Below are 20,202 nucleotides of genomic sequence, written 5' to 3'. Positions count from 1 at the left end.
ACCTGGGCATTGTCGTAGCTACAAAAAATATCATGTTATGTAAGGTATTTTGTGAATAACGTCACAGAAATACAGACATTCGGTTAGGTTCTCCGATAATGATACATTCACAACCTGTATACCATTTATTCCAAAACGACTCCAGTAAAATACAGCTGTAAGAAAAATGTCCGACTAGAACAGGAACACGGTAGAAAACAGAAATTGAACTTCACGCGAGCAGAAGTTAAACAAACACTGATTGGTCAATGTGCTGACGTAGATTGACCCTAATTAACATAATTTATGCATTTCACTTGGATATCGGCAGTATCACTGTAACACTGAATATAACAATAATAACTCCGAAATCAATAACAATATTAATGTTCGTGACATATTTACACTGCTATCAATTTCTTTGCAAACAGCAAATCTAGAAAGCTCAGTGTTACCTTGAAGTAATGTTTTACATGTAGTAATAGTACCGTATTTACTAAGATAATTACAGGGAAATTGTTTAAAGTATGTCAGACTAATGTAAAATGCGACTAATTTATAGTATGGCAATTTATGACAATAGCCACACCTCTTTTATTTACATGCGTGCACTGTACATACATATCATCATACCAGTATAAGTACCCTAGCAACGACACGATTGTAAAACTGACTATCTGGTCACCTGTTTGATTTTATTACTTTCAATTAACTGTTGAAGTAAGACCCATTGGCACAAACTCCAAATGCTTGAATGCTTTCTTCAGTCCATTATAGATTTGGCCCAACTTAAAGAGGCATGTGAATTACTGTGAATGTTTATGTAATTTTGTCTCATATTGCCTTTTGATAAAAACAACAGTGTGTGAAACATTGTAAAATAAAAACATATTAATGGAAATGAAAAAAGACAAAGTTTGTTCAAAAATTGAAAAAAACCCACAAATTCTAGAAATTGAAAAAATATCGAAAATCCACTCATTGATATTTCTTGACAAAATCCTATTTTTTATTATTTTATTAACAATTGCAAGCCAACTGTCATTCAGTTTACCAGTGTGACAATTTTTTTTTTTTTTTTTAACATTCGCTGGGAAAAGTTTCTCTGATATAATACGATTTTTTTCTGCTTGGAACAAAAATGTGTTTTTGCTGCAGTGATAATTTCAGTGTTAAATAAATTATTCAAACTACTGTAAAATACTTTATTTTAGCTGGAATAACTTTTTGGGTTTATGAAATTTATTTTCACAGATTTTTGACGAGTTTAATGTAAAATATAGGGAAAAAAAGGTATATTCGCTGGATTTTATTTTCACTGAATCTCTCTTTCAGCAAAAATGGCGAAAATTAAATCCAAGCGAAAATAAAGTATTTTACAGTAAATACATTGTACATATGCTCTTAAATTTTTTATCCGCTCACAAATTCCTAACATGAAAAACCAAATCAGAGCAATTGAACAGCTGTCTCTGTTTAATCAGTGTCAAATCACCCGTAGGTAAACAGATTCTGTGTTCGTACCAGTTGTAATTTTTTTGCTTTTTGTCCTATTTCACTTGTCATTATGACACACCCTTATGTCCAATAGTATAACTGATCCCCTTATACAACCCTGTATGCCCTAGGTGTCAGTCTGATGAATGGATACACCTAGCAAATCATTGTCATACAGGTATTAAAAATGTTCTACCCTCGGCGATAATACTCTGTTTACTTTTTGTAGCAATTTAGTTTGAAAAAAAAATCCCGGACAATGTGTGTCGTGTCTTTGAGTATGGTCACACCCATTCAGACATGTATTGTGTTTAGTTACGAGGACGCCTTTCATTGTTGCCGCCTTGTATTCACGCTTGGTATGGTTTTCAACGGCTGATATCCCGTGGAATGTCCTCGTATGAATCACTTTTTTTTTTGTGTTCGCTTTTCACATCATGAACCTGTTGTTCCTGAGTGTGATGGCACGCCTTGGTGTATCATTGTCCCAGGATGCTCTTCCTACTGTTGCCAAACACAAATGAATAATAATTATTGGGGAAACAGCTATCAAAGTAAAATTATTGTACATTGTAATACAACCTTGAAATATACATTGTAGAAATGCCCTTGCCAAAATTCAATAGACAAAATGTATACTTTTTATGTGTAAAAAGTATACAACTTGTGAATAAATTTGTACATTTTATGTATACAAGAAGTACCCTATATTTGGAACAGATTTGTATACAAAAAGTATGCAAATACTATGCAAATAGTGTACAAAAAATGTACTTTTGTATACAAAAAGTATCCCATATTTGGAACAATTTTGTATGCAAAAATTGTACAAAACTCAATTCATAAAAGGGCATTTATTTAACAAAATGAAATTCAACTTCGTGCTTTATTAAGAAGAGCAATTACTTAATTGATTTTGAGGTTCCTGAACTTTATTTTGCATGTGATTCTCATTATTTGGTTTAATTTGCTTTCCTGTTATAAGTAAGTCGTTATTTTGTTATTGGTCTTGGTATTTTGTTTTATACTTATTGTACTTTTATTATTTTATTATATTAAATATTATAATAATAAATATTTTAATGTGTTAACAAAAATAAACTTTTCTCTATGATGCAACAGACTATACTGTAGAATACTTTATTTTCGCTTGGAATTTATTTTCGCTATTTTCTCTGAAGGGATGATTCCGTGAAAATAAAATCCAGTGAATATACTTTTTTTCCTATATTTCACATTAAACTCATCAAAAATCAGTGAAAATAAATTCCAAGCAAAATGCCCAAAAAGCCTTTTCAGCGAAAATTAATTCCAGCGAAAATAAAGTATTCCACAGTAATACCTATTAAGCCCTTTTTCAGGCACTAAACAATTAACAAAGTTAGTTACAATGTATTAATAATTTATTAACTTTGTTAATTGACCAGTGCAGGGTGAAAAATTCACTGATGTTACACATTGTGAATATTGTATTATAATGTTTGTTTCTGTCATCTTATTTTTATTGCTTGATACCAATAACTTTCTTGAAAATTGTTTCATTCAAGCATGATTGAAGTCATGACCTGCTGACAATGTAATTATCTAATAATGACTGTGCAAGACGTGAATGTTCTTTATGTTTTGGGTAAAATGGAGAAAAGGTTATCAGAAGATCTTGCATCATGACATGTCAAACTTAATTTCACTACCCTGTAATTATCTGCACAAAATCTGAAATATTGGATGTGCTGTCTAAAGAGGTAGAAAATGATTTCAACTGACAACCTTCAAAAATGCTGCATATTCATTTTAATATAAATGGCACTGAATTGGTTTAATAAAAACAATTTTTGAGTGTGCTAGTGAAAAGTAATTAAAAATGGTAATTATTCATTTCTGTATGAAATGCTGAAAAAATGAGCCATATTAAATTCCAATTTGCTTTTATTTAACTGTATTTTTATTTCTAACAGTTTTTATTAGTGGTGTAGTAGTTGACATGAACATTGATTAATAAATTCTGTTTTTCATATTGTTGGTTTATCTATTTTTTTATTTTACTGTAGTAGACTTGCCACCACTAAACTATGATTTATGTTTTACAATGTGTGTTTTACAATTTGCAATTATCAATTGAATTGTAATCAAATGAAGGAATGCAAATTAAAGTGACTATTCAATTGCAATCCCATATAAGGTTGAGTTTAATTGAATTAATTTGAATCTATTAGAAATAATATCATACAAATTGATTTATGAGTTGTGTACATATTTGGATCAACGAAAGGGGTAGGTAAAATTCAGATTACCATACTTTATCTTTGAATAATCCTAAGTAGCGCAATTTGGACTAAATATTTATAAATAGCAAATTACAAATCACTGTTTTGGTCAAGTAGACTGGGCATATTTTGAGGGCACCCAAGCTTGAGTCTAAGCCAATATATTTCTAAACATGTCTTGGAATAATTGTGAAGGAAATATTTGTGTCATCCAAGATTTAGTGTTGTATAAACTGTGCATAACTTCTTGATCTCATTTTTATCCAATATTTGATGAACCAGTAATGTATTATTATCTTGTATAATTGGAACTTGTGAATGTTTAAAAATACCATCATTTTGCTATCATGCATTCAGTTTCATCCAAATACTGAGAATTTTCAAATTAAATTAAAAATTGGTCACAATTACATTAAAAAAAAGTTTTGAAAATAATCTTTTTGAATTGCATTATACTCAATCTGATTAAAATCTGATGTAGTGTAAGGGCTTTAATTATTTTGGCTATAAACTTATTTGAATTTTATTTTTTATTACTTTTGTTATTAGTGCCCTTTTATTTTATTATTTTACTTTGATTTTGTGATTTTTTTTTAATTCCGCCCTACCTACATCTGATCCGACGCCTATGTAAGTCACGTTCAAATCTTGCGTAAGTAACAGCCAATCACAGCCCCCCTTTCATACTGGCTGTCGGTTGCTTACTTTTCAGTGTATTTGGGCATCTTTCTGTACATTATATTTTGCCCACTTGAATAAACCATCAATAGAAAATTGCTAGTATATTTTTTATTTGCAAAAGAAATTCCACAGCATTTTACAATTTTTGTCATTACATTGAATATTTTTTTCACTTCCAACAAATGTGTACACTTCCAGATACATCTTCGCCAGCCAAGGTTCGTTTATTTAGTCATCGCTTCAATTTTACATCACTGAGCATAATTATCTAGAATGGAAGCAAAAAAATGAGTAAATCGTAATGATTAGAACACTGTAAACAGCTATAGTAAACAATGCAAACTGATTTTAAATTGTATAACGGTCACCGGCCCACGGCATCGACGCAGAAAATTGGAGCAAACAAATATTTCCTGATCAATTGCGATGTGTTCCAAATAAAAAATATTTTATTCCAGTCCAAATCAGCTCAATTACTTTAATAAAGAGTTGTTGTATAATGTACAAAATGTTGATACATTTTGATGAATATTTACAGCTACGGCTTCAATACCGTAGACGATTTTGGCCCGATCGTCAACAAAACATCACCCGTCTCCAGGGCAACCGACTGGAAAAAGACACTGGTGTTCGGTGGAAACAAAATCGTCACTCCCAGAATAACTATGCGAAATAACGATCTAAAGTCGAACCATTTGACAATGATAAACTTACTGAAAAGCCGTGTTATTCTCGGTCGGTATAATCCGCCATTTTATTTGAGTGTGTTTGCCACCTGACTCTGCCCGGTGACGTCGTCATGTGCGCTATAGAAGGAGGTCTGTGATTCGTTGACTAAAATCGTCGATAGTAGGTCTTGTTGAAATCTCGTTACATAGGCATCAGGTCAGATGTAGGTAGGGCGGAATTAAAAAAAATCTCAAAATCAAAGTAAAATAATAAAATAAAAGGGCATTAATAACAAATATAATAAAAAATAAAATTAAAATAAGTTTATAGCCAAAATAATTAAAGCCCGTATACTACATCAGATTTTAATCAGATTGCATTATACCATGACGATATTGATTCTCGTTTTATTATCCTTTGACAACCTTTGATATTTTTCTTCCATGTATAAACCTATGCAATGAATCTCACTGTATAGGTTGGTTATGAATAGATCTCATTCCTAATTCCTAATAAAGGTAATCCTGACTTATTTAATTAGAATTTGCTGAATAAATACAAAGTATGCATGAAAGAAGTATAGTGATATTAAAACTGATATTCAGATTTCTGTGATTTTTCATGAATTTTATTTTATGTTACTGGTATTTATAAAACTTGCATAAAAACATATAGTCATTAAAATATTTGTTTTTTAAATGAATAAAAAACTATATAATATCGTTTGTGACATATAATGGAAAAAATAGTATCTTGTTATAAAATGGGTAATTCTGATCATCATGAATTATTAGGAGTTTCTGTCAAAATTATGCTTTTGTATGGATTCCTATGGAAATGTTCCTAAAAATTTCTTGTCGCAAAATTTTCTTTAAAACTGATTTGTACTGGGTAAAAATATTCAAAAGTCAGTAACTTGTATCCAAATCTATTTTTAGGTAGCACTTTTAAATCAAACTATTGTGATAAAATTTAATCCATGTTAATCCAAATGACGACCTTAAAGAGTGAATATAACACATCTTCTCACATTTGTATTCATTAATTTATTGAGAAACATGACATGCCAAATAGCCTGTGAAAAACATTTTATGGGATCCATTATTTTGATGACAAGATTTATTTTCACTACACGGTATATACTCTTGATGTATCTAAAAGTGTTGGATCAGGACTTAATGTTTGAATGTATCTGTAAAACATGACAGATTTTTACAAATGACTAACATCATCATCTTCGATTCACAATATAGTAGTAGAACACTTCACTAATCAAAGAAACCATAAACAACATATGCCATATATTCTTACATACATGTATTGTAAATTGTCTTACTATTCACAGATAGTTTTATGTCCGCTCAACTATGTAAAAACTTTATTAACTTGTTAACCAAAAAAGAAATGTCACATTATCTTTACGGTATTAATAAAGAATTCTATTCTATTCTATTCTATTCTATTCTATTCTATTCTATTCTATTCTATTCTATTCTATTCTATTCTATTCTATTCTATTCTATTCTATTCTATTCTAGTAGTACATGTATGTGAAATAATTTGATAGACAGATTTAGATTTTTAATAAAAATATGCCCCAAGCTTTTAAATTTAACGATGCATTATGGAAATTTTAATTTTGTTGGCCTCTGATTTATCATCACATGAAAATGCACACAAGTTTTTGTTGAAGAAACAATGAAATTCTTATGTGAGTGCACCACTTGTTTTGGTACATACAGGAACACTCATTTCAAATGCACATTCGTAGTTTTGAATCTTAGGAATGCTGTTGTGTGTCCTGCAAATGCAACTTTTTAACTGTAAAATACTATATTTTTCGCTTGGAATTTATTTTCGCTAAAGGGATGATTCAGTGAAAATAAATCCAGCGAATATACATTTTTTCCTATAATATACATTTAATTCACTCAGAATAAGTGAAAATAAACTCCATAAAAATCATCCAAAAAGTCTTTTCAACGAAAAGTACTTCCAGCTAAAAGTATTTTACAGTACCCAGGTACTAGAAGTTCATGATAAATCATAAACCAATTTAGTACATAGTATAAAGTTGCAAACAACATTATTGAAAAATGTACGTTTTCATCCATATTGCGTTTTAATGTTTAATTTAAATAAGATTCTTTGTATGTAATTTGTCAGATGTCAAATATCAGAACGACTGAAATATACAACATAAAAACAATAAAGGTTTGACATCTATTTGACTAATGGAAGAATTATTTTATTTTAGTCAATTTAATTGAATATCAATCACCTGTGTTGTCAGTACGCTGTAACCTCAAAACACCTTTAGAATGAATTTAGTTATATAACGATCACATAGCATGTTTCTTGCTCATGACAAACATACCATGTTCTTTATTATAGTGAACACTTCACTATAACAAACTAATTGTGCATGGCGGGTCTTTATGAACCGAATTTGTTTTGACAATGTTTCACAAGATATTCCTGTCAGAATCATCTTATGTATCATAAACCTATTTGAAGATCGAACACTGTCATTTTAACTGTGCATGTGAGCAGTCTTCTGTTCTCAGGAGGGTGTATGGTACATACTAAATCGTACATACTACATGCAGCTCAAATCATAGACAGTGCTCATGGTTGTAACTATATTACTTTTATCGTCACAAAAAACCTTTAGTACTACAGATAATTTAGACTTCTTGGGTAATTTATAAGTGTCATCTTTTTTTTTCATGGCTATTGAAACATGAAAATAATTTTGAGCACTACAAATTGTTGATACTTTGCTGCGGTTGCTTCTATGGAAACAATGAATTTGTCCCATTAAATCTGTGTCTGTCGGCCATTTTGAATTCTTAAATATACAATAGATGTTAGACGTGAATTAATGGCCGCCGAGATCTCATTGCGAACAATTGAGAGATCCACAAGATTTGTTTTTACCCCTAAATAATGTTCCATTGTCTCTTATAATTCTGTTCACTGTTTCAAAATCTATGGTTACATAGATCAGAGTGGAAAACATTTTTTTTAAATATTTTTGTATCGGGCGAAATTTCCCAATATACAGTTACTGCTGTCTTGCCGGATTTGTTTTGTTTCAGGTACTGATTACGAGTGCATGTGCAAGCAAACCAGTCCCCCAAACCTAATACCACATGTTTGGAAATCAGACAGTACTCCAATTTGTACTGAACTGTGAGCTCTGGGGATTGAACCCAGAACTTCTCTGATGTGAGGCGAACACATATGCTAACAACTGTACCATTGCGCAGGTTGAGTGCGAGTCTTAAATGCTATTTATAATTGAGTGTTTACACCATAGTGTATCAGCTAGCTCACTCCACTTATTTTTACTATATTGTTACCTAGAACCGAAACATGCGTTAGAATACCATTGTGTATATTTACAAATACAATTTATACTTTTAAACAAATATATTTTGCTTTGAAAATGCATATTGTACATAAGTGGTCCATATTCATCGATTAGCTTGAACAGTATAACCATAAAAGCACATTAGTTTTCAGTATTCTTTGTTATACACACATGCAATACATACCTGATAGATACTGACGCTGTTACAAAGTCTTGCTGTAAAAAATTCATTAAAAAAAATACTCTTTTAATTTTAATTTGTTAAATAAAATAATTATAATATATTTAGTTAAAAATTGAATTGAATTGCATCCAATAGATATCTCTTCCATTGTTTAATATTTAATGGATGGGGTTTATTACATCTCAGCGGGTGGTTTTCCTGGTTTTCGTTCGATAATGGTATTTAATAATGCATACATGTGGGTATCTACTGAGAATGTTTTTATTAGATGTCAGCAACATTGATCGTATTGAACTATAACCATGTATTGCTATTTTAATGTGATGATTGGAAATGCCCCACCCTTCTATTTTTAGCCCGTCATGTTGATCTATTGAAATGAACAATGGGAATGAACACAAAAAACATTGAGTAAACGGTATGTCGTGCTGGCTGTTGCCACTTGTGATTTACTAGAAAGGGACTTTATACATGGATGATACCGAGGGCTGGCAAATATTAAGGAAATAAAAAAAAAATATATATAAAAATAAAACAACTGTGTTCCAATTCTGTGGACACAATTAATTTACATTTTATTGAATGTGCAATATTTAATACATAACTCTTGAATGACTGACGAAATATAATATGCGACAGGTGGTTTTGAACTCTGCGAGCATTTGTTGTTTAACAGTGATTATTGATGTTGTTCCACAAAAACATTGTCTATTATTAGATATTAGCTAATACAAAAAAGTCACCAACCTCGTTTATGAATTTATAAATGAATGAATGAATGAATGAATAAATAAATAAATAAATTAAATAAACAAATAAATAAATGAAAAAATGTATGAATAAATGAATGAATGAATAAATGAAGGAATCAATGAATGACACCATAGACAAAAACAAAATTTCACAAGAACTGAATAAATCAGTAAATAATTAACCCAAAATAGACAAATCTGAAATAAGCTGATTATGGCGAGGATCACAGAATACATCTATTTTTTGGGGGTGGGGGCTGTGGATGATCAAGGGGGTTGTTGTATCCCAGCTCTAACTGTATTAACAATTGTAAATTTTGAAGCATGCTCGACTGAATATATATTATACTACGACTTGTACACAACAAATGCGTACAACCTCTCGCACATGTCCCTCTATAATGCGATGACTGTCGCAATTGTGGCGAAATCATGCGATTGCCACAACTCAGGACGAGAAGTGCAGACTAGTAGCGCTACACATGACAAGGCACAACAGTATGATATAGCACATGATTTTCATAGTCTTCCAGTTTCAAATCCCTCTCTCTGATTAGTACAATCTCCAGCCACAATGCGACGCGAAGTACACACTACCTAAATCGACTTGACGTGACATTGCAATGTGATGCAATCACATGCTTGTATCTACAATGCGACAGAAAAACCTAATAAAAAACTACCCGGTACCGGTATTGGCTGCCATACTGTGACATTGTTTACAGTTTTGGACATTTCATTACTTAGCAATCATGTGTAAATAAAACTTGTATGACTTTCCATTAAGCTGTTAATTTTTTGGGGATTAATTAATTCATACTTAAAATTTCAAAATACATTATTAGTGGTATGTATGTGTAATTTCTAGTTTGAAAAAATATGGGAATAAATCGTTATACAAGCTAAAAAATAGTATGTCAAAAGTCGAATCACCATTCAAATACACATATTTCAATCCTTTACATGTGTGGAGTAGGATTATGGTAATGTGTTGTGCATATTAAAATCATAATAAAAATGTCTGTAATGGAATAACGTTTTAGTCAGTTTAATGCTTTGCTTGCCATTATATGATTGTTATGGACTTAAATATGTCACATTTGGACCATCTGTTTATGTAAATTTGCATAGCAAGCTGTGGCGACAAATTTGGTGGGAAGCCTTTGAATACAATATCAACTAATAAACCTGCATAATAATATTTCCATATTTAAATCAGGGCAAACAATGCCCGTATGGTTCAAGTGCTTGCTATAAATGGAAAAGAAATATATAAAAAAAGGCTCCATTCTGCAATAAACATTGGTGAACCCTAATTGTTTTTATTGAGAGTGGTCCTTGTGACCTTGCATTCAGTACAAATTCAATACTATGCATATAGCATATATACTACTTGTGTAAAATCAAACCTGTGTATAGCGAACACCCAAAGGGCTTCATTACAATGGTCTTTATAGATGAGTGGTCATGTTATGAAGGTTTGATTATTTTTTATGGATTGCCAACTCGTATATTTGACATTTGTCCGAAAAAATAATGAGAGGATACTGTTGCAATAAATACATGTATTTCAGTTGATCAAAATTAAATAACTTGACTTGAAAAAAAATAGTAACTGTTTTATGAACAGAATATTATTCAATCTTTTGCTCTCTGAACAAAGGTGGAGGGTGCTCACATAAACAGGTGGTCTTTATACACAGGTTTCCCTGGGACTTTCCAAAAGTGGTCACTATTAACAGGTGGACCTTTCATAAAGGTAGTCACTAACACAGGTATGACTGTACTATTATGTACCGGGGGTATATGCATACAGTAGACCCTATTGTATGTGGGTCAAATGTGTTTTATATTTAGATAAAATTTTAATGCATGTGACCGTAATAACCCCACACTCCACCTAATTTAATTGTGGTTCTTTATAGCATAAATGTTGACCATATTTTTTCTATCCTCACCATTTTGTGATGATATTTACCGCGAATATTTCAATATTTTTCTAGTATTTTTCTATTTTTACTTTTCCGTGTTTAAATTTATTCTTTACATGTAAACCTATTTATCAATAAATAAGAGTATATAGGATTTCCACTCAAGTACTGTCTCTTCTCTTGAATCACCACCAAGTTGAAATTTCACCAGAGTGAAACAAATTCTAGTCTTGAGTTAAGTCACTGATTCTGAAATATTACAAGTAAACGTAATTAACATGAATTTTATTAATTTCTTTCTGTATAAATAATAATTCAATCAAAGTTTGCTTCATTTTTAATCAACCTGATTTTCATTTTATGCTTTGAGAGCACTTCAGTCTCGCCATCTGAATCTTCATCTAGAGAGTTAGGCATTGGCACTGCTGCCATAACTCTGATCATGCAAGTTATAATCATTTAAACTGGCAGGTAATACAGACGCTATTTGGGAACATCAATCAATCCAATTTTTTGCTTTCTGCAAATGTTTTCTGTTGTATATTGCATGAAGAGAAAAGGTGACAATCTTGCTGTAAAAGTTCCACACAACATCATCATTAAAATCCCTTGCTCAAGATTCAATAATAAGGTGTATTCACAGTTTGGGTCACATTTCAATTAAACATAACATCATTTGAATTATTTTTATTAAATGGTGATTGCTTTATTTGACACAAAGATGACAGCAAAATGCTGTTGACAGATTGCATGATTGTTTTTGGAGGCAGTTTGGTAAATGTATAAAATAGAATATGTTAGTACAACATTTATGAAACAAGTACCTGTAAACAAATTTGCTGGATTGATGACAATTTTTACGAGCTCTACAAACTAGCATAATTTTCAAATTAGTACTGTAAAATCTGTATTAGAAGCTGTGGCTTCTATTAAAATAAAACAATTCAACAGAGGGGATGGTAGTTCAGGAATGAAATCTAGTGTTCTGTGGGTTTTTTAACCTCTAAATCTTCTCTGTGAGAACAGAAGCTGATGAGAACATCTGATCTGTAAATCAGCTATTGATTGATGTATAATAAATAAATACAATCCTTTTGTCTGAAAAATGCTTGTGCAACTATCTGCTGTCACAGTAATTATAGTATCTGTTTCATAACTGCCATTTTGGTTCATAATTAATGTAACATATGGATGACTAAATGCTTTCAGTCATTATGTCGAATTATTTAGCAGTGTAGTTATAGAGAGTAACCATGACAACTGTGATTTAATATAAGTTTTTAACAGATTCAATAATATTACCGGTACCCAAAAATGAATTATGAAATAGTTCTTTTTAGGAAACCATTTTATTCACTTTCATGCACTAGACAAATAGGTGGTACTATTGTCTTAAATAGAAAGAAAACTTTAATGATTTTCATGCAGCTGTTGGCACCCATATCCTTCAAACTCGCTGTTTTCTGTCATTTTATTATGACTTTTAGATCAAATATGGTTATGTCAATAAATATTTGATCTTCAATCATAATACAAATCTATTTATTGTGAAAAAAATCGCAATTTTTGCAGCCATCTGAAAAAAAATTTATGAATAAAAAACTTTCCTCATTTGCTTCTCAGGAAGAGGAGGGAAAATGTTAGGTTCGCCACACCAGTTGATCACAAGTTTTTGTCTCAATTGCTGTTGGCACAAATCTTGAAAAATGTACAATAAAATTTAAATTACTAGAAATCAATTTTAATTTGAAGATTGTGACATTTCTACTACAACAAATAAAGCAGTATCATTTTTGAAAAAATAAAATAATACATATTGATACCAGCTGTTTGATATTTGTTAAATTTGTCATCAAGGCAACTTTAATATCTCCTAGTGATGCAACAATGTGGTTTGTAAAGTTATAGTTTAGTGAGTAAAATAATCTAGCAGTAAAAGTAAATTAAAATTAATCCTTAGCATGCAATTTGATAGAGAGATGGCCACACAGCCCTGTCATTTAGTCCCATGACTTGTGTGGCAAAAATGCACTATGTGTCAGCACTAGCATTTGCACTTACAAACAAAAAAAGTCAGGCGAGACAACAGTGACACTCAATGTCCAGAACTGTCCCCTGGCACAAAAACATTTAAAAAAAAAAATTTAAATTAATACTTTACTTGTCACAATCACTGTTGGTGATAATAGTCTTACATTTGGAGCCAGTAACGATGTCAACACCTGTACCTAAATCAATTTACTTGTAACATAAATGCAACTACACATGTGTGGCATTCATTATATTTTAGGATTGCTTGAGACAATGGATATTTACATATAAACACTAAAACAAATGAGATTTCATGAGATTTAGTACATTGTGTTGCATACCAGGGTTTTTTCTGGAAAAAATGAACAAGAAGGAGCACACACAGGCGAGGGAGCTCCATATCGGAAGGTTTCTGCGCTATTTTAACAGTGTATCTATCGTCATTGAAATATTTTGGAGTAATTTTAGTGTATTTGGTGTCCAGACACATTGTCAGCTGGTGTTGCTGGGAAGTTTTCACAGAGAAAAATATATTTGAGAAAGATTTCATGTTGTAAAGTAGCACGGAAGTGCACGTCTCAAGAAATATATTTATGACTTTAAAGTTCAATCGACAATTTGGTAAGAGGCACCCCTGAATACATGGACACCTTTTTTGAAGATTAGCCATCAGTTCATCTAAACCATATATAGATGTATTCAATGACTCAACGTAGTGTCATGTACTGTCTACGGAAGGCTGCTACAGATAGTCAAAATAAAAACACCATCAGTAGATGATGGGTTAAACCTTTATCAAATAATACTATCTACTAAGAACACACCTTTTCTGAAAAGTCAACAATCAAATATCCTCCACTTCTTCATGCCATGCCATGTAATGTGGGAGTTTAATGACGTGATAGTTATATTTTATTATTCTCTTGATCAGCACTTACAAGTCATGGGACTTTGCAAACGCATTAAAGTTAATACCTTACTATCTCATCATTGTGACTTTCCCTATTCTTAAGTAGTACAATTAATGTTTACTATTGTCAACAAGGTTTACTGCATTCAAAATTAGATCCTTTTCGATAACTTCTCTGTAATACTGAATTTTATTATGTTCCTAAATATACTATCTGTTGCTATATGTATGAATATGAATTATTTAATGCAATTGTTTGTTTTATACATGAAAATATCACATTTAGGAAAGATGACATTTAGGAAACATAAACTTTTAATTTGTATGCTGCAATTGATTATATTATTTTTGAACATAATGGTTTGTATTTTTTTCAAATTATTTCAAATTGCATGTTTATGGGTATTTAATATGAATCTAGCTTGAGAATAAAACTCATTTTAATAACTGGACTAGATTATGACAGTTTAACATAAAATTGCCAACTTTAAATTTCTGATATTGGAAATACCGCTGCCCACTACTTTAGAATTCTTTATTTTCATGGACAATTATTTTCTCCAAAAGACTAAAAGAATTAAATGAATTCAAGTGAAAATACTTATTATAATAATTTATTTATTTACATTCCTGACAAGTAAAGTGGAATTGTATTCTGTATATATTTCCAGCTAAAATAAAGTAATTCAAATATGTAAACTTAAAAGTTCATCAACCTTTTATGGCCAATATAATCAAAATACATGTTCTGACCTAATACTACATTGTGTTTTAGTTGGATTTATAACCCAATTTTTGTGTAAGTATCTATTGTCTTTGTCAATAAAATTGTACAATTAATTGAAATGACCTTCATTAAATTCAAATTGGTAATAAAACACAGAATTGTGTTGGATTATAAGCTACTTGGGTCTGAAAAAATGTTATTTTGAGGTGAAGTGAGTTGTTTGCAACCACACCCCTCTATCTTGGAGGTCAATGTAGTGTACTAATTACCGTAAGATTCTTTTATGTCATGGGTAAGACAATTTTGTAGAAATTGCTAATCAAAATTTTCTGGAACTAAAATTTCATTTTAGTGCTCAAAGTGTCGTAACACAGAGACAAAATGTTTTTATGAATGGCCTTGAAAGATAAAATTGAATGCAATAAACAAGCTACATGTACAATGAAACATACAAAAATATGCACTTTAAACCGTTTTCGCAGCTAATATTTTTAATGACTGAAACTGTGACACTCAGCTAAGGTTGAGAAGAAAATCAACATGGATTATTTAATCCTACACTGAAAATTACGCTAAAGAAACGCATAAATTGAGAGTTTTGTCTGTAACCCAGCATTGTGACACATTTTCAGGGTTAGAGTTTACACACACATTTAGCACACATTCTAGAGGACTAGATTCAAATTAACCATACTATAAATATAAAATGACACATTTGATAAAGAAAGGGGAGAAAATAATTTGTGAAAGAAAAAGAAAACATTTTTCTCTCATAGTTTCCAATAATCTTTCTTTTGAGAGAGATTTATGTCAATTTACTTTCATCAGCATGCAATAATGTGAGAAAAGAACACACAAACAATCAAACCACCTGATATTCTTCTTTGCCAGAGTACCCTAAACTGTATGCATAATGGTTGAATCTTGTGAGTGTAATTATATGTTGCTTAGCAACACTCCATCCTGTCTCATCAATATTGCAATCACTGTAGATTTATATAGACTCTTGAGTTTAATGCTAAACGCTAAATTGACTTGTACTTGTATCTTTGTTTATTTCTTAATGTGCAGACTAAATGTCTGAACTCTGTGAGTAGGTTGATTTCTTTTGTCTGAACTCTGTGAGTAGGTTGATTTCTTTGCTGACATATTAGAGTGGTACATATGAAGGGATTTCAACCTTTTCACCACTAGACTTTCTCGTACAAATTTTCCTGCACTTTTTTTCTTATACTCAATATTTTTAGTAATAAATCCTAATTTTGGAGCCAACAGACACAATTTGCGTCAATTTTCAGTTTTGGGCTATTTTTGTCCCAATCCTCTGAAGGAAAGTGCAGATTATAAAATATATTTTATGAATTTGTGATGAAAAGAGTGAACTGGTGGTGAAAAGTTGCTGTATCAGGATCAGTAATGAGGATCAAGTGTTCAGTTATTCTGGAGAAATTTGTCATATTTGTGGCTCCTGTGTGCGATACAGGCAATTCAAGCTCTTCTGGTTGAGTTCACCCTAACTACTCTTCCTGTAAAAGTGTGTTTGCTATCTCAAAAACCTCTTATCTTACATGTTTCACACCAGATTAAGTTCTTGTCAAAATTTGTGCATATTAATTAATTAATTTGCATAATAATTGTTAGCATTTTAGCTATACATCTGAAGAGGCATTCACTACAGATCTGTTTATCGCAGTGATGCACAGTACTTTATTTTCACTCATAATTTATTTTTGAATGGATGAATCAGCGAAAATAAAATCCGGTGAAAATACCCTTTACCCTATATTTCATATTCAATTTATCAAAAGTTTGATTGGAAACAAACTTGTATACAAAACTGCCAAAATGTTTTTTCAGTGAAAATTTATTCCACCTAAAATAAAATATTTTATAGTAGTTGTATTTTTTGTACGAATTTTTTTAAATGTGCGAGTTTTAATCCAGTAATACCAGAGGGATAAGCGATATTTCAAGGAAATATCTCTACTTTGAATACTTGATTTCCAGGAATAGCAATCTTAGGGTATGTTTGAGATGGGGGTGGTGGTGTTTAGTGGGTGTAGTTTTATCTAAATAAAGATTGAGACATTTTTGTTGACATTTGTATTTATCATTGAAGATCACAATTTACCAACTACATTTTTGGACGAAATGTACAACTTGCCACCAGAGGGCAGAGTGGTGTTGATCATATTACTGATTGATCAGCATCAACCTTACATTATTGACTTCTTCTTGAAAAGGGCAAGCCTGCTTGCTTTGATACCTTGTACATGTATATACTGTATGTACCTTGGGTGGAATTCTCTCAGATTGTTCATTTCGTGAGGTTATCTTCAAATTTTAGTGAAAATTTTTGTCATTTTGGGTAAAAAAATTATATTTTTGACTTGCTTGAAAATGCCTAGCCCAATTGCTTCGATATTTTATATATAGACACCTTGACAGATTTGTTTATTTTGTGAAGATAAGTTTAATTTTGTAATTAAAGTGAATATTTTTGGTAATAACTTTCTGCTTTCAACTGACTAATTATAAAGTGGAGATATATCAGTTGACTAGGCTTGAAGATCGGCGTTGTAGTTTTTCAGGTGACATTGCCTGACTAATCTCGGCAATGTGATTATACCATATACACTAGACAACTCGCAAGGCAATGCATACACTGCATTATGGACTGCTTTATACTGAAACTTTGAAAAATGGAAAGCAGATCAATAGTAAAAATACCTAAAAATGACAATTAATATTTTGTTATTTTCTAGTTTGTGATTTCACACATGATTCACGGACAAATCCAGAAGATATATTTTTAAGCACATATGAAGAGAGACCTGTTGGTAAGTTCAGTTATGATATTTATTTTAGGATGAATGGTCTTAGAGTTCTAGTTATAAAAAAATGTAAACCAACCACTTTATTTTGTTGCGTTGTCATTTGTCATCTAGAACATACTAGTATAGTTAAATTTCTCAAAAAATAATATTCATTTTTATTATTATTGAAACCTCATTGTATTTTCATTAAACTTTATTTTGAATGTAGCGAAATTAGAAGTGTCAATTTTCTGAACGGTTGGAATAAAGCATTTTTTTCTTTATTATTGTAGATGACTGTAGATCAAAGCAAGTTGTATGACCTTTTTAATATTGTGTTACCCACTTCTGTCACCAGAGATGCTTTGTTTATGATTTATATGAAAGTTATGTGATTGGTGGCAGTATACAAGTAAAACAAGGAACGATTTTGGTTCACTGATTGGTCAATCTTTATCATACATTGTTAAAAAACTTCTCTTTAGTTTCTTAAATTTCTCTTTTCAGATGAGACATTGATAGCCCTTGATGTTGAAGGCACAATTGGTACATCTGGGAATATTAAGCTAGAAATAGATGATACAATATATTTAAAACTAGATGAAAAGAACATAACCTGGAAAGTGCAATATGATCTTGATGTAAGTATTTGTTTATTTCAGCAAATTCAACATGTACATTTTAATATACCGGTAAAGGATTTTTTTTTGTCAGTATATTAACCTGAATAACATATATTAATGATTTATTTAATATGGTATATTTTTGGAATGTGTGCATATTTTAGAGATTATAGCAGTGACAATATTTTGGGTTAAAATATAATTTATTCGTACAGTATTTGTAATATACTTAGAAATAGCAATTTTGTAGTGGTTTCAATGAAAACTCCTTTTATCATTAAAAACCCACTAAAAATATAAATTTGTGATGTTAAAGAAAATGCTCCGAATGTACGCACTAATAATTTTACTTCTTTGCATGTGTGTTTCCTAGTTATCTCAAACATCCTAGTATCGATCACTTCAAACCTTCACTCATAAATCATATGCACATAACGTTGAAATTAATGTTTAATTTTTTTTTCCAGACAATCGAAGAGAAGCAAGTAACAGTGAAAGTAGATTGTTATGAATTGTCTAACTCATTTAAGGTAATTTTATTTTAAATTATGTAATAATATGCATGGTAATGAAGGAACAGTACTATGATTCGTGAGCAAAATGTTCATGGCTTCAATATTTTGCGAACATATGCCCCAAACAAAATTAAAGCTACCATATTTTCCTATTAGAAGTGCATCTTCAATACAAGCACATACAAATGAAAAATTACTTGTGTTGTATACAGAATAATTAAAATAAGACTTAATTTCCATATAGGAAATGCCCCCCCCCCCCTCCCACCTTACTTTCTAATAGAGCAAATGTGGTATTCAATTTTTTCCACCAAAATCTTGTCCCACATTTTGCAAATTTCTTCTTGGCCCCAAAACTTGAATAAAATTAATTATAGTAGCAAGTGTTGTATGCTTGTACCAACTACTGAGTGGTCATGAGATTATACCAACCCACAAGGTTTTTTAAGGACTTTTTAAGGTACATTTTGGGCTAAGGCCATACAATATTGTATATTTGTCATGTTATTTTTGCTAACTATCCAGCAATTATGTTAAATTAAAGTCTCTTTGAAATTAAAACTAATTTTTCACAAAATACCTGTCATTTCTGGCCACAAGTTCAAATTCTTGTTTCTATGGAAAGAAACTACCCCCCCCCCCCCCGATTTCTCAACTTCTCTTGGTTCAGACAGTATTAGATTTTTGATTTTGTATTTTAACCCAAAAAATTGTAGAAAATATATTTCAAACTACACAATATCTTGAGTAAATGCTTTGCAAGATAATCATTTAAATATTCCCAAAAAATAGAGAACTACTACCTAACAACTTTCAGCAAGAAATGATTCCAAAACAGAAACACATCAAATCCAACAAGACAATTTGTTCCAAAATGCTGACAAATTAGCAGAATCAAACAACATCTATTTCAACCTTTGATCTCTTGTTTATTTTTTAAATTTACAACTTTACTCCCCTTTCCTGAAAAAACAACAAAACAAATTTACCTCAAATTTTTTTATTCTTTTTGAAAGTGAAACTGAATGTAAATCTACGCTATGATAGTAATGATATGCAAAAGAAGTTGAGTATAAGCATACATTAGTGAACCCTAATGTTAACCAATCTTGTTTTTTTTTTTTTTTCAGATAAAATCAATCAATATTTATATAGATATTTATGATATCAACGACAATGATCCTTTCTTTATTGGTGGACCATATGTATTAAACATCTCTGAGGTTTGTACAGCTATGTTGTCATAA

General features: G+C 30.8%; 1 protein-coding gene and 1 long non-coding RNA gene across 2 annotated transcripts in view; one reads left to right on the top strand and one right to left on the bottom strand.

Annotated features, from left to right (window-relative positions):
* Nucleotides 1-20,202, top strand: part of LOC146731438 (uncharacterized) — a 31,055-nt gene extending 10,853 nt beyond the window's left edge. Inside the window, exons 3-6 of the mRNA XM_085493770.1 lie at nucleotides 17,767-17,841; nucleotides 18,325-18,458; nucleotides 18,908-18,970; nucleotides 20,086-20,202. Of these exons, the coding sequence (XP_085349896.1) occupies nucleotides 17,767-17,841; nucleotides 18,325-18,458; nucleotides 18,908-18,970; nucleotides 20,086-20,202 (389 nt within the window). The remainder of the gene's footprint in view (nucleotides 1-17,766; nucleotides 17,842-18,324; nucleotides 18,459-18,907; nucleotides 18,971-20,085) is intronic.
* On the bottom strand, nucleotides 4,556-5,282 carry LOC146731439 (uncharacterized). The gene is made up of 2 exons (XR_014927478.1): nucleotides 5,136-5,282; nucleotides 4,556-4,689 (listed from the first exon to the last, which is right to left on the bottom strand). It is a non-coding gene; the product is annotated as an uncharacterized LOC146731439 (long non-coding RNA).

Source organism: Saccoglossus kowalevskii, chromosome 19 (assembly GCF_978046115.1).
Source record: "Saccoglossus kowalevskii chromosome 19, keSacKowa6.1, whole genome shotgun sequence".
Lineage (NCBI taxonomy): Eukaryota > Metazoa > Hemichordata > Enteropneusta > Harrimaniidae > Saccoglossus > Saccoglossus kowalevskii.
This window is presented reverse-complemented; position numbering and strand designations above follow the sequence as displayed.